At 41.4% G+C, this 16427-nt stretch overlaps 1 protein-coding gene across 1 annotated transcript in view; it reads right to left on the reverse strand.

Moving 5' to 3' along the window:
* The window catches only part of LOC135711270 (uncharacterized), a 213065-nt gene that overhangs the window by 7271 nt on the left and 189367 nt on the right, over positions 1 to 16427 (reverse strand). The window contains exons 4-5 of the mRNA XM_065234070.1: positions 7431 to 7761; positions 3646 to 7369 (exon numbers count right to left, since the gene is read on the reverse strand). Coding sequence (XP_065090142.1) covers positions 3646 to 7369; positions 7431 to 7761 — 4055 coding nt within the window. The remainder of the gene's footprint in view (positions 1 to 3645; positions 7370 to 7430; positions 7762 to 16427) is intronic.

Raw genomic sequence — 16427 nt, forward strand, 5'->3', positions numbered from 1 at the left:
ATTTCTGAATGATATGTGCGTCTATTTTTTAGGTTTTCTGCGATACATTTCGACTCATGGCCAGCGAATCCAAGCACATAAACCAACCAACGATATAAACAAAACACTTGCTACGTGATAGAAGGATAATGATATATTGCTTGCCTACTTTGTTGCAAAAATATCCTCTGTTCGGGACCTAATACCACATCACAATCACATAGATGAAGACTAACTCATTTTTGCCTTGTTTCAAGATTATCCTCGGTGGACAAAGCCGAGTCTTGTCACTATCTACAAGTCATAAAAAGTAACAAGGACTAAGATGTGTTCCTTAGATTACTGAAAAGTTCTGTTCCCCATGTTTGAAGTAGTCAGCACTAGCAATCGGTGGTAGATCTTACATCCCGTAACGTACCACGAAAAGGTGATCTACCCACGTTACGGGGACTTGCTGTTGCAATATACATGGTTCAGGACATAGCTTGATCAGAATCGATAAAAGACATAGACTAAGTGTGTAACAAAAAAAAAAAAAAAAAAATCCATTAACACCCGTGTATCATCTTCGTCTTTACTTCGTGAAGCAGTGGCCAAAAATTTGGTCGTTTCCTTCTGACGAGCCGAGCAAGCTGTGTTGTCATGAAGAAAGAGGAAAAAGATTACATATATCATTATTGAATTGCTGGAATAGAAAGAAGCGATTAACGGCACTGCTGAAGGTGACATTGGGTTTGTGGAGCGGAATCGACGGAACGATTGGTTCGACGAGGAGTGTCAGATGGTTTTGGACGAGAAGAACGCAGCGCGGGTGAGGATGCTGCACCAAGGAACCCGTCAAAATGAGGAGCAATACAAACAGAAGCGACAGCCTGGAAGAGCTGGAGTGCGAAGAAATGCAGCAGCTGTATCGCTCCCTCGCAACGCGCAAGTTCTACGAGACACTCAACTAATCCCGCAAAGGCTTTGTGCCGCGAGCCGAAATGTGACGACGGACGACGGACGAACGTTAGGTGAGTGAAAAGTGGAAGCAGCACTACGATGAACATCTGAATGACGCAGAGTCAGAGGACCAAGGCAGCAGGAGGAATGGCTTCGTCGGTACAACGGATGAGGGGGACATGCCAGCTCCCACGATAGGTGAAGTTAAGGATACTATCCGAAAGCTTAAGAACAACAAAGCAGCTTTTAAAGATAGTATCGGAGCGGAACTTAATAAAATTGGCCCAGATAAGTTGGCCACTTGTCTGCACCGACTGATAGTCAGGATCTGGGATACAGAACAACTACCGGAGGATTGGAAGGAGGGAGTAATATGGCCAATATATAAAAAATTGCGACCAGCTAGAATTTGAAAACTATCAAGCGATCACTCAACGCGGCCTACAAAGTGCTTTCCCAGATCATCTTTCACCGTCTATCGCCGCTAGCAAGCAGATTCGTGGGAAGTTACCAACCCAGTTTTGTGGACGGGTGATCGACAACGGACCAAATTTTTACGCCAAGTCCCTACGCACCACCTAGTCATCGATTTCAGGGTCGCTTATGATACTATTGACCGTGAAGAGCTATGGAAGATTATGGACGAAAACGGTTTTCCCGGGAAGCTGACCAGACTGATCAGGGCTACGATGGATGGTGTACAGTGCTGCGTGAAGATATCGGGTGCGTTATCGGACCCGTTTGAATCTCGCAAAAGACTTCGACAAGCCGATGGTCTTTACGGCCTCCTGTTCAACATTGTGCTAGAAGGTGTTATGAAAAGTGCGGGCTTTAACCTGCGGGGAACGATCTTCAATAAGTTCCGCCAGTTCATCTGCTTCGCTGATGACGTGGACATTGTCGGAAGCACGTTTCGGGCCGTGGTGGAGTAATACACCAGGCTGAAACGTGAAGCAGAGAAGGTTGCATTAAAGGTGAATACGTCGAGATAGGGCTCGCATAGGCAGAAGCGTGACAATCACCGGAGATGAATTCGAGGTGGTGGATGAATTTGTGTACCTCGGATCATTTGTGACGTCGGATAACAACTGCAGCAGAGAAATTTGTAGACAAATAATTGCCAGAAGTCGTGCTTACTACGGACTCCATAAGTCCCTGAGGTCGGGTAAACTTCACCCCCGTACTAAATGTACCATGTACAAGACGCTGCTAAGACCGGTAGTTCTCTACGGGTATGAGAAGTGGACGATAATCGAGGAGGACCTGCAAGCACTGGGTGTTTTCGTACGACGAGTGCTTAGGACCATCTTTGGCGGGGTATGTGAGAACGGTGGTGTATGGAAGAGAAGAATGAAACATGAGCTGGCGCAACTCTATGGTGAACCCAGTAACCAGAAAGTCGCGAAAGCTGGACGGGTACGATGGGCGGGACACGTTTTAAGAATGCTAGACAACAATCCCGCAAAAAATGTGTTCGCCTTGAATCCGGCCGGTACAAGACGCAGAGGAGCATAGCGAGCAAGGTGGTTAGACCAAGTGGAGCAAGATCTAGGAAGTATGGAACGGTCAAGAAATTGGAGACAAGCAGCCGAGTTAGTTGGCGTAACATTGTGACACAGGTGCAATCCTCAGGGACCAAGAAGAGTAAAGCTTTCCATTTCTAGTAAAGCGTTATCGTTCGGCTCGTTGATCGTTTGTCATTTTGTCATTTGGAGATATTTTTGATTCCTTGGAGGAATGTGATTTGGATTTTTGGATAATTGGATATTTTCAGAATGATACATGTGTCACCCCTGAGGTTAGCATGGAAATCTCTGAACACCTGATGGTCTTGGGAATAATTTCTGAGCAACCCGGTATCATGAGAGATCATCTAATAAACGTGATTTTAATTGTTGGATGGTTGAAGATCTTTAGAATAATAGCTGATCAACCCGAATACTTGAAAATATATCAAGAGGACTTCATTGAGCACTTAGAATAACTGAAGATTGTTGGAATAATTTCTGAGCAGTTTGGTATCATATTAGAGAATATCTGTTTGATGTAAAAGACGCAGGGGCTTTCATGAAATTCTGTGAAAATCCATGCATTTCCATGAAATTTTATAATATAATATGAAATTCCCAGAACTTGTATGATACTTTCTGAAAAAAAAAAATGTTTCTTAAAGTTTTCTGTTCTCTACGAAGATCTCCCATTTTTTGTGATGCTCTTCGTACTTTTATGAAGTTCTATGAAATATCTCCACACTTCTCAGTTGTTCCCAAGACTTCTGTAAAATTCCCAAATCTCTCAATTACTATGAAGTTCTTTGAACATTTACGAGAAACATCTATAAATACATCAAAAGAAATTTGAAGAGTTCCATTCGTGTTTCAAACCGGCTCAGCAATAACACAGAAAAGAGGAATTGGCTCTAATGTTGGCCTATGGATCTAAGATTGGGCCCATCGCTAAAATCTGCTATTTATCAATTTTATCTAGATGAACGCGTCATTGGGACGGTACAATTGGATATTTTTGGTCACTATTGAAAATTTAGTCGACTGCTGAATTTATGTATGGGCCCAAATTAGGGGCCATTTCCCCTAGTCGATCAGTTGCAAATCTAGGCAAAAAGGCGAAATAACATGCCTATGGTTGCTTGGGTTGTATGCTCAGAAAAAGCTTAAATAAACGATTCAAATTCATATTGGCACAAGAACATTCCAAAAAACTCACCCATATTCACCAGTCCGCTGGAGTTGTACAGAGTTCCCAGATGTGGCCCGGACAGTGACAGGAATGTATGCAATCTCGATAGCAGTGGTCGCATCTGCGGTCTTGCCAGGGCCGACCTCACGATGATTGTGCCGAGCGAATGTGCCACAAACGAAATTCTCGTTGGATTCAGCTGGTACGTCTCAATGTGATACAGCACTTCGGCCACCAGTCGGTCTGTCATGGTGTCAAAGTCGGAAAACGTATCACCCTGGTTTCGTTCAGACATCAGGAACTCCAGGTGAGCCCCCGGTAGGCCAAGTTCCAGGTACGTCCGGACCAGTCTCAGGTCTGCCGAATTCCCGTCCAACCCGTGTACACAGATCACCAGGTGTAGACCATTGGTAGAGAATGGCCGAAACTCGTCACTAATGTGGAAGTACGGCATCTCCGAAGCCAGTTTGTGGAAGTCCGAATAGATTGACCCGGAGTAGCTGATTTGTTTGCGAAACTCTTCTCGACATTTCTCAAATTCCAACAGCTGCATGGGTGGATCGATCCGTTTCTTGTTCTCATCTTCTTCTGGCCTGTGCTGAATGCGTTCAAGGTTACGCATGGATGATTTCCGTTCCGGTGGGATTGGGTTTTCATGGGTTGCATGAACGGTTCCGTTTTGCTGCAGAGGGATGTTGCTATTGAGGGTTGCGTTCGGCTTGTTCAGGGTTTCAGCGCATTTGGCCATGGCAGCGAGTTCGCTGGAACTTTGTGACTTCAGCACGGGCCGAGGTGCTTTGACGACTTCGTAGATGTGGTAGAGGGGATTGTCGATGGCTTGGACTTCGTATTTCCTGAAGACGTGATGCTGGTTGATGGGGTGCTGGATTGGCTTGCTGTACTGTGGTTGTTGGATGATTTGCTGCACCGGGACAATTTGGTACTGCTGGGTTGCGGGGATGATTTGCTGCTGCTGGACAATCATAGAAGGTAGGGCCTGTGGTTGTGGGATAAGGGTGGATGGTGGAGGTTGTTGTTTTTGCTGTTGTTGTTGTTGTTGGTGTTGTTGCTGTTTTTGTTGCTGTTGATGCTGTTGTTGTTGTTGCTGTTGTTGTTGTTGCTGTTGTTGTTGCTGGTGTTGTTGTTGTTGCTGCTGCTGTTGTTGTTGTTGTTGTTGTTGTTGCTGTTGCTGTTGTTGTTGTTGTTGTTGTTGTTGTTGTTGTTGTTGTTGTTGTTGTTGTTGTTGCTGCTGCTGCTGTTGTTGTTGTTGTTGTTGTTGTTGCTGCTGTTGTTGTTGTTGTTGTTGTTGTTGTTGTTGCTGCTGCTGTTGGTGTTGTTGCTGCTGTTGTTGTATTTGAGTGGGAGCAGGTTGGAGTAATGCATTTGGTGGTGGGAGATTCTTGATAGGTAAGGGCTTTTCTTTTTGAACGACTTCGATCAACGACGGAGGATCCCGGAACTCATCTGGCGGTGGAGGTGCCAGGTCGCGAAATTGTTGCGGTGGAAGTAACCGTAGATCTTCGAATACGTAGTCGGAGATGTTGGCCAAATCGAAGTCCGATTTGGATTTCTCTTTCTTAGTGCTTCGCTTTTGGTGTCTTGAATCCATCGTGGAGTGTTGATTGTTTCTTCTGCCTTCTGAACTCTTCTGTATCGATCTGGGTTCGTTCCACTCTTTTTCTAAATTGTTCCAATTTTCGATTTGAACAGAGCTTTTGATATTATCGGTGTTTGATTTGGACTTCATAGAGCTTTGGTTGCTTCGAACCAGGAATTCACTGATGTTCGATTGATTGCTGTTCTTCCTATCCATCAGTCGAGGCTGTTCACTGAGTAACTTTAGCAGCTTCTTACGCAACTGTTCACCGTTGACGATTCTTTGGTCGTTTCTTATTGTATCCGGACTTGAAGGACCCGTGCTCCTCCGACTGGAAACCCACCCGGACTGTTCGCTTAAGGAAGAGGTCGATTCGCTGCTGGAATGTCTGCGTCTTAATCGCAATGGTGGCAATGGGGAATTACTGAACGCTGGGGGCGGTGCAAGATTCGGTAGACTTTCGCTGAAGGCAGCTGTGCCACCTGCTTGCTCGAGTTCTAGGTTTTCCAACTTGAATGGAACACTTGCCGATGAGAGTAGACGTCTCTGCTTACTGCGAGTTTTTGGAGTGACCGCAGGGCTGCCAGAACTACTGGAATCGTTAGTACCGTTTGTGCCTTTACTGTTCCGTCGTTGATGATTGTTGACCATTTGTTTGAAATCGGCAACCCGGATGCGGGCAAATTCTACGGGACGATGTGGTAGTGTGTTGCTGTTGATGTTGGGAGTTCCATTCTGGATTCGTAACATTTGGGAAGAGTTACTTCGTGGTATAGTGTTCGATTCGGTCTTGGTGTTGAGCGATCCAGTTGATTGCTGCTTTTTACTACGAATTGGAGGATACGAATTCCTTGGCGGTATCGAGAGACCCATGCCAGCATTTTTCGGTAGCGAGTTGTAGTAGCATGACTGTTGTTGTGACACTTTTTGACCGCTTGGTTCATGGTTCATCACCGATTGACTGTGAGGTTTCATTTCATGGATGTAGTCAGTTCTTGGTACGGCGTAACCGTTTATTTGTTTGGGCATCCGATTGAGGGTCTGCACGTTGTTCGCTGAGTGCTCTTTGATTATCTGGTGAGAAGTGTCTCTAACCTCGTATATACTGGTACTGTTGGAACTGTTTGAGTTGGTGGTTTTTCGGGTATCACCTGGGTTCCTGTATTTCTCTCTGAACTCGGTGATGTTCTTCAGTAGATCTTCAGCCTGAACGGGGTTCTTTTTGGGTTTCGCTGGAATTGCTTGAATAATGGCATTACCCGGTTGATGGTAAATGATTTGCTTTTGAGGGTAATTATTATAATTGACATTATGGACGTGTTGACGGGGTAGAGATGAAGTGTTGTTCTGAATTTCTAGTTGGTCCAGAGATTTACTATGCCGCGTGGGAAGGGTCCCACCACTAACGCTTGTTCCCGGAGCATAAACGGCCTTAAACTGATCCCACTGGCATTCCGGCTCGACAAGCGTAGACACCGAATGTCTCGAAAGAGTTTTCGAACATACGCCATTTTGCGATGCAGCCGCTGCAGGAGTTATCGTCAGACTTGCTTGTAGAATGTCACCTCCTAAGGCGTATCTTGTAGTCATCAGACCCATGTAGTTGTTGCACATTTTCGGGATAGGTTCAATGTAGCATGATGCTATCCCACAGGAGCATTCTTTGGTATTCATAATTGGAGCTATCTTGTTCGGATGGTGGTGGTTCTTCAATTTCCCTAACGTTCCACTATGACCGTTTAGATAAGGTTCACTACCGGATCGACGCTTGCTGTAGTTGTTCGAATCGGTGTAACGATCTTCAAAAATCAGTGGAAGCGAGTTTGCGTCCCCGTCCAATGGAGTACAATGCACTGGCAAGGGCGGTAGTGATGATAGATACCTAGATCTCCGAGCCAATTCGCAAATGGATACGTAGTTCTGGTAGTTCGAGTCGTAGCATCCACTAGCCGCGTGCCTTGGATTCACGATCACAAAGAATCCCTCGGCAAATCGTCTTACGCGGAGTGTATGATGCTTCTTGGCCAACAGGCTGTGCACCGAAGGCTGGGTTGTTGCCGACAGCACTCGTCTCCAGTAAAGTATACATTCGGCACAAAGTTGAGCTATATCGGAATTGGCTCGTGCCGCCAGGTCATCTTCGGTGTCCATTAGCTGTAAAAGAAAACACCGATGAAACGATTCTGCTTCAATAAACTGAATCAAAAGTACTCACCTTTGCCGAATCGGCCAGCTTTTTCAGTCTTTGTTTGGTGTCCAGATTCGACAGTGGCGTCGAACCGGTCAGGGCAGCCCATTGATGCGGTAGTACGGTACAAAATTCCTGTAACGAAAGCCTCAGCGATTCCAGTGCTCCCAGCAGCAAGGCACAGATTTCCTTATGGACATTACGAGCGTGCAATAGGCGACCAGCTGACCCGCCGCCACATTTAGCTCCGCCTCCCACCTGCGGTCCAAAGAAGATGGCCTCAAGGGGCCCAGGAGAGTTTCCACCGCGGCAGTTTAGCTTCGACCCGCCGATCCAGGGTTTGGCAGTTTTCGGGGCACTGGTAGATGCGGGAAAGAAGATGGAAAGAAATAAAATAATAATTAAGCTTTCACTCGTTTCCTTAAGCTCATCCAAGCGGACAAAGTTGTGCTACAGAAATAAATTGAACGTGAAAAGGGATTGTTTTTTTTTCGACTGAAGAACAGTGGTCTAGTGGCAGATAGCATAACGTGAAACAAAATATGAAACGTGTTCCACATGTGGATTATCCGATTGGGAGTATGAGTGTGCCGGCATGCTAGAACTTCATCATTCGGGGCTATTAGAGCTTCGAATCAGACATCGAGAAAGACCGTTGAGCAAGAAGTAATCAACAGACATTTTATAGACACGTAGTATCAATTATCGGTCTGCTTTTTTGCAGGATCCCTCAAATGGGCAGTGCAGTCAGTGGATGGTGGAAAGGAGAGGGAAAAGCCATAAAACACCGAGCTAAATGCACACGCAGGAATCAAGGGGCTGACAACATTTAACTTTTGAACTGGAAAAACTTTTTAACCGTGTGGAAGAAAAGGTGAAACAGAAAAGGAAATGTAAAAATTAAGCTTCTGGTGGGCCTTACCAACTTTGTACATAGTGCATAATGCTTTTCCTTTGAAAATTTATGCGCGAATTTTGCATTTGCAGGTATGGTTTTGTGATGGTGTGAATTTAAGTGCCCGCATAAGCAATGATTTGGAGATATGATAAAAATGAGAAAGAACAAAACATTATTTTTTAACAATCCGGGCAGTCAATGGTGTGCAAACTGGGGGCGCATGAGGAGTTTTCGAGTTTTAGATGAGAACAGGGTAAATGTATTGTTGTCCCTAAATATAACTTCGCTGAGTGCTTCAAAGTTTATGATTAGATGCTGATAAATTTCGTTTGCTGTGCAAATCTTTTTTCATTTACTTTTTTTTAATTATAGTGAAATTCTGTGGATAGATACACAGATAAAAATATGTTGGTATTTCCAACAACGAACCACAGAATGTTTTTGAATATAAAATAACATCCTTAACGATAAAAGATTCAATTAATTACAGCTGAAATGTATTAATGTATTGTAATTGTATTAAGTAATGAAATTGGGTTGTTCGCGGAATGCTCAAATACAACAGCAAAAAGGGTTATCTTCCATTTAATTCGACTTAATTAATTTGGTATCCATGACAGATACGTATTTCGACTACAATGTGCAGTCTTCATCAGTGTCATTCCCACTAACGAACTTATCAAAATCTAACCCCCTTAAGTACTCATCCCTAGGTAAAAAAGTCAAGATCACAGTTATAAAAATGAAACTACAATGTGTTGAATCGGAACCTACCTAACTAATAAAGTTGTATAGATTTTTCTCCTTTAGTTTACTTAAATCTTTGGTTTTTATAAGTTCGGTAGGTTCCGATTCGACACATTGTAATGTGTCAAAAGTAAATTCACATTTTTTTGCTGTTTGCATGTTAAGTTCAGTGGGGTGACTCATAACAAAACCTGGACAACAATCCATAAGTGTGAGGTACATGAATACGGGAATTAATATTCACAGATTCCTTTCCCCCACTAATGAAAGTGTTTGTGATACTTTCATACAATGTTGGTACGACTGATGTGGAACATTGGCAACACGGCACAAATGATGTGGCTACGAAAGCTCGTGCTTGTTCCATTGCATTCAGCAGCAGACTCTAGGAAAGGTAAGTCCTATTTGTGAGCCAACCGAATTCCTGTGTCGAGTGATTTCACAGTAATAAGGTATAATGGCGATTGCATCAATTCGCGGAATTCTTTGAGTATTTACAATAAGCACAGCAAAAACTTACATAGGCACATTGATGTCTTTTCTAGCCTTAATGGAAATGTACAGCAATAAAACATTAATTTTACATACTTAGTTTTTTTTTCTGACGGGCTCGGCTGTGCAAATCTCGGCAAAAAAAGTTTCACTGAGATCTCAGCAAAAGTGACATTTGATTGCTGAGTCTCGGATAATGCTTAGCTGAATCTCAGCAAACAAATGATCTCAGTGAAACTTTTTTTGCCGAGATTTGCACAGCCAAGCTCGGTAAAAAAAACTAAGTGTGTACATGAATGTATTTAATATTCCATTAATTTTGATTGAATTCTACATGCATGTGTTTTTACATGAAGGTCAAACGATAAATTGACATTGATTTAAATGTCAACGAACAACGAATAACGATATTAATTTACATTTACTTGTACATTTCAGCTTTAATTAATTGAATTTCAGATCGATAACGGTAATTTTATATATAAGAATCTACTCCGGTTGGTAGTTGAAAATTATAAAATATTTTTTTTGTGAGGTCTTGGTCCATAAAAGACTTCCTTTGATTAGTTCTTAAGCAAATTGGCCATAACCTACTTGTTGTGGTATCCTGTCTTTGCGTAGAATCGCTTGCAGAAGTTTATCAAATTTTCACTAACTTTCGAAAATTTGCGAAACTTAACGATGTGGTTTTTGAAAAAAAAAAAAAAACTGATAGAATTCTCATTAGTATCAAATTCATTGAATTTTTTTTGTTATTAATGGTTGAACATCGCCGGTTGAGTAAAATGATACAATACAATACCTTTCCAATTCAATTTTGTGTATAGGAAACAAGATGAAGAGGCCTACAAACAGTTTTTCTTCGTATTTTGGATTTTGGTGAATGCTTAAACGCTAAAGAATCTATAGTTAATTTATTACTAAAAGATGGAAAGTGGCTGTGGAAATTGAAATTTCGCGAGCATCTCTCACATTTTTCCAAAAATATATTAGTTATCCGATTGTATTTATTATTTTTTTCCCTTGATTTGTTTTCCGTCGATCTTGTTTTCCGTGCTGAGCACTAATGCTACCAATGCCAGGGAGGCAGCTCCCACATCTGGACCCTACCAATCGACCCATCAACTCATGATCTGGGGACCAACGGCTGAAGGCGTGATCAGAGATGTTATGCCTCAGAACATCCCGGCGGCGCTGACTGGGATTGAACCCAGGCCTGCTGGGATGAGAGGCAATCACGCTTACCACTTCATCACCGGCGCCGCTGTACTGATAATTTGTACTTATTTGAGAAAATAAATAAGAATTATATGAAAAATAATAACTATAGCAGCTGAAAATAAAATCAATTATGTCCACTTTCACTCCGCTGTTCTCTGTACCTAAGTAACGACCAAGATACCCTAGCCAGAAAGCGCCTCTTGCTACTGCTTGGTCCAGAGTTGTTCGGCATGAGAGGCAGTATTGGAAAAATATCAAACAATCAAATCTCACCATCGCCCAAGATCACGCTTGATTTTCGTAGACAATCAAACAACTGTGGTTGATTTTGCAAGCTGCGATATCGCAGCTCGGAATATCAAGCTAACAAAACTCACCAGCTGCAAAACTCAACAAACTGAGATTGAGTTTCATAATTTTTGCTTTACGCCCAAACGCAACCGAAACTTCTATAACGGCTGGCAGCAGTCACTTCGTGTCTGCCATTGGTGAAGAGTAATAAGAGACAGCAAACTCAAGTGGTAATCAACTCCGCACACTGTGCCAAAACACAGCATGGCACACTGTTCGGCACGTTAGGACACATGCTGATATAAATCGACATCACTGTCAAGTGTTGACGTTTTGCCAATCGTTGCTAAGGTTGACTTCTTTGTTTACTCCATTCGGCTACTCATGGGTTCAAGGATCGTTCCTTGCCACTTTTTGAAAAATTCTTAGGAAAAATTCTGTAAGTATTGTCTGTATTATGAATTCCTTCAAAACCAACAAAAGCAAGTTTATCTCATCCGATTCGTAGCGAAAATCCCAATGGCTCGTGGGTTCATCCGGAATAGCTTCTATTCGGGCATCACGTCAACAGAATTCTCCCACACCATGGTCAGTCGATAGGGTCCATACGGCAGTCAAGACGGCCGAAATGCGTTACCTCCAGCGACGGTTGGTCAAATGCCAGTAAGATCGTTCAATTCGACGGTACGGTACGGAATGCGATCGGGGTTGCGATTGTGCCGGCTATGAAGGATTTTTTGTTTGTTTTACAAGTTTGTTATGCAGAATAAACAATATAGAATAAAATTAAAAGGTCTGGGGCGAAAAGTTGTATTTCAGCCAGTTAAATTCCGGTCTTTCCTAGGGTCTTCCGGGATGACTGTCTCGTTTTACTTTGCGTTTTTCCTCAGGTATCCACTCCCAGTCGATACAAGTATTATCTTCAGTTAAACTAGTCTGGTCAATTGTAAGGTCTTACTCAATTTCGAAGGTTTGATTCGTGACAGAGAGGGTTTCGGTGGCGCATGACGACACTAAGAAATGTGCTGTTCGGAAAAATCCCACGGGCGAGCAGATCAACAACAACAACAACCACAGGGTACTGTCTGCAGTAGAACTGCAGAAACGAAACTACTCTGGATCACGAACCATTTCCAAAGTATGACAGGGGGATTGGGGGTTCATTTGATGGTTTCCACCTGTGATATATTGGCCAATGGTTTTAATTGGTGGTACATTGTGGAAGGTGCCACAACTGCATACGATCGTGAACTTGGTAGGCTTGAACGTGGGTGATTGGGTGGTGGTAGGAGACATTATAGTCAGCGATACGATAAGCTTGAGTGATGTCTTCGAGGTCACGTACTTCTGAGTCGATCAGATGAACTGGTTCGGGGATGTTGTTTCTTGGGTGGGATTGAACTTTCGCCCATTCGAGTTCTGGGTTTGCTTTGGTCGGGAAGTATTTTACAGACAGTTGGTGGAAATTTCCTCCACCTTCGTTTCTGCACACGTTTCTTGTATACGGGTCGTATCGGCTGGATGGCTTCCAGTTCCTCATATCCTCCCCATTTCGCTCACGTTCCAATCAGAATGAAGTTTAATGTTTGCCATGGACCATTAGTGAAATTGAAAACGTAAACATACTCTCAAAAGTCATTATAACTTCAGGGTGGCCAAACTCATGGGATATTGACACCTTGATTGATACACTTCGGCCTATTTTGGAACGATCGGCACAACACTTGGCACAGCTTGATCTCTTGGCACAGATAAAAGTGTGCAGAGTTGAATACCTCTTGAGCAAACTATACTTTCTCTTTCTAAGAAAACGATGTGCAACGGAATCATTTTTGTTTCTAGTCAACTCTCAGCTTGATTTTTGCACGTTGTGAATAGTCTCACAATATCAAAGGAGCATGTAAAATCTATATCAAGCATGATGTTTTGTTCCAATAACACGTGTGATGTTGAGAGCTATGAGAGCGGAAAAATATTATTTGATTAATGAGTTTGCCAACACTGAAGAGGGGTATGCGATACAACGAGTAATTCCGTTTTTATCGGCTCGAATCTGAATTCTGTGGAATTTTGCAGAATATTTTGTAGTTGTTTCGCTTAATTTTAATTTTGTTTCGTTTCGCTCAGAACAAAAAAATCGAGTTGAATTATTTCCATGTTTTCGAAACATAACGGAATTTCGCGAAGTTTCGTTTATTTACAACAAAATTGAAATCTTAATTTCATAAATTTTCAGAATAACTGACAAGTCTACATAAATGAGTGCTTGAAGGAACGACAGCTTCCGTTTTTAAATTACACAACGTTTCTACAATTTTTGGCCGGATCTAGCCTCTTGTCACTACTTCAAGGACGTTCTGAAGTGGTACAAGACAAATGGGGTCAATTTCGTGCCGAACGATCTCAATCCCACAAACACACCGGAGTTGCGGTCGATCGAAAGATACTGGGCTATAATGAAACACGAACTCCGTTGTCAAGTTGTCACTACGCAGCATCAAATGTTGAAATCATGGTTGAAAGCAGAAGAAATGTCGATTTAACCGTTGTACAAAACCTTATGGAATTAACAAGAAAGTTAGGGCATTTAGATTAGGTGAAGAAATATAGTGACATAAAGATACGTAAACCAAGCTTATATATAGTATAACCATATAGCCCAAGTAACAATCCAGTAACCGTTTAGCATCCACTCTAATTTATGATGGTTTTATAACGGCAATGAACAATCTATTTAGTTTAAATATAGCATTTTAAAGTGTAAAACATTCCTGCTTGGTAATTCAGCTTTTTGCTGTTTTAAAAACCTTTTATAGTCTGGCAAGAAAGTCGAAAACTGTCTTGTTTTAAAAATAAATTTAAAACAGTTATCAATCCCTCCTTAAAACTGTTCTGTAATTCAAGCATAAACGTCATTAGCAATGGTTTATTAATGTCATGATAAAATACTTTATAAACGTGTTCTATCATTATAAAAGCAACCATAAAACAATTAGGTTTTGCATTAGAGAAAAAAGCATTTATTGTTGCTTTTTAGCCTTTTTAAAAAGCATCATTAACTCCCCAAATACTTTGTTTACAAATTGAGCTTAAAAGATGGTTCCTTATAGTTAATAAATGCCAAATTTATGACAAGGAAATCTCGAAGGATAGACGAAGTAGGATGAAAACATGAAGTCAATTTCAGATAAATTTACTTCTTTAGAAGAACCAGCACACCACCAACGACTGACCATCTGTCGGAGAAGAGTAAAGTGAGCGGGGCCCTCGAATTCATAAAACATTGTCTAAAGTTGAAAAACATACCAGCCTTCTCCAGATCTTGCGATGACAATCGAAATAACAACCGACAGCAAACCACTGAAACTTTTAGTTAGCGGAGATCAGCTGGTTTCTGATCCAAAACAGCGATTTTATTCGGCGAAAGACTCTTAGAAATTTTATTCATCCGTACATTTCTGCATCATTGGATGGTGCACTTCTGTAACCATCTGGAAGAAGGGGATCTTTTCCGGGAACGATTGCGCTTCCAGCTGTTCGAAATGCGAAATGTTGTAAAACAATATCGCAAACTATCTGAGAAACTGCTCCCAATCCATCGGGAGAAAACCGCCTGGAAGAATCCTGGATCTCACAGCGCAACTATCGAAAGATAAACAAACTTTGACGTTTAACTTTTTGCAGGCAACTTTGCCTCCATAAATGCTGCCATAAATCTGAACGGGTTAGGATCAAGCAAAATGGCTTTAGATAAATACAATTCAGCCTGCAAGTTTTCTTCATAAAAGCCATTTTAAAACCTTATAAATTTGTTAAGGAATTCTTGAAAGCAAAACAACTTTTTCGCAAATGACCCATGAAAATCAACTTTGATGCCGCCGCCATGTTACAATTAGTTTGCTTGTTTTTTTACAATCTTCGATCTTCTATCAATATTTCCTTATATATAACTATATTTTGGTAAATTTACCAATGTGCAAACATTTAAATACGAAAATAATAAAAAAAATCTCGGCCAAGCTCGATTTAAAGAATATATTTTTTTTTTCAATGTTAAATAATTGGTCAAATCGACGTTTTACGAGGGTGGACTTAATTTTTTAGATGTTTTCACGTACATTTCACATAAAATTTAATATGGCACTTAAAACTATTCGGAGACGAGCCAGCCAACAGCTGAAAGTCTCCTTAATAAAGATAAAAAAAAAAACTTAAAACTAGGCCTCTTAATGAGAACTATTGTGATAAATTTGGATATTCAACAAGATTTTTATACCATCAGTTTCTATTTTAATTATTTTGATAAGATCGGATTCATAAATCCTTTTCTATCTTGAATGATGCTTTCCTAGTGGATTCAGCATGTGGCTAGGGGAAATAGCTCGGAAAGGGTTTTTATTGTTGCTAAATAGCTTTTATTGTGGTTCTCAATGCGTTCGTCATACAACCTTTTGCAGTAAATCAATCTTGAAGAGCTTCGAGAATACACCCTTCAGAACTTTCTCCAGGGTGGGCCAACTAGACATATTCTAATCTTAATGAGGTTTTGGTGGATGCATTATTTACAAAATAGCCTTGACCAGGGTTTTATGAATGTTGTTTTATAGTTTCTTTGTAGTATTTAATAAAACTTAATATGTTACTTGGGAGGTAGCTCTAAGACCAGAAGGTCACGAAGAAACGTGCTCAACTTTTTGGTTCAGCTCTGGTACAATCTTCGGTCCCAAGCAAATCGATGCACCCCTCGAAACATAAGAAAATCCACGAATCCCTCATTTTATCTGTAAAACTATCATATCCAATCAAAACAAACATAGTGTAGTACTAGAATTTAGACTATAATGAGGTACGTTAATCGATTTGCTTGGGATCAATAGGCTAGTCAAGTAGTGAGCCAATTTAAAATCGATAGTTTCGTATTGATTGTTGGTATTAAATTCCCTGGAAATGTCATGACAATCGGTTGAGAAACTAAAAGGGTGTATTCGATAACAATGGCACACCGAAAATCTTCTGTAACCTTTGAACCGTACTCATACCTGATTTTGAGTAAATCTTATTCATATAGTGTATTGTTTACATCTGTCAAGTTTCATAGTTATGCATACAGTAGTTCCAGTCATGTCGTCGAAACAAGAAATTGTCCGTGAAATTTATTTGTGCAATTACAATCAAAATCCAGAGGCGTCCCACCGCTAAAAAGCTTGGAATTGCAAATAAAACTGTGTCTCGTGTGATAATAACCTTCAAGGAGCGTCTAAGTGCCAAAGGGAGTAGTCGTAAAAGTGGTCCAATGGACAGTAAAATGGAGAAGAAAGTGGTGGGACAGTTCAAGAACTGTCAAAACATGTCAATTCGTGATTTTGCTAAAAAGT

The sequence above is a fragment of the Ochlerotatus camptorhynchus genome, unplaced genomic scaffold (assembly GCF_037179485.1).
Source record: "Ochlerotatus camptorhynchus isolate MF236.1 unplaced genomic scaffold, CSIRO-AGI_Acam_v1.1 ptg000429l, whole genome shotgun sequence".
Taxonomy (NCBI): domain Eukaryota; kingdom Metazoa; phylum Arthropoda; class Insecta; order Diptera; family Culicidae; genus Ochlerotatus; species Ochlerotatus camptorhynchus.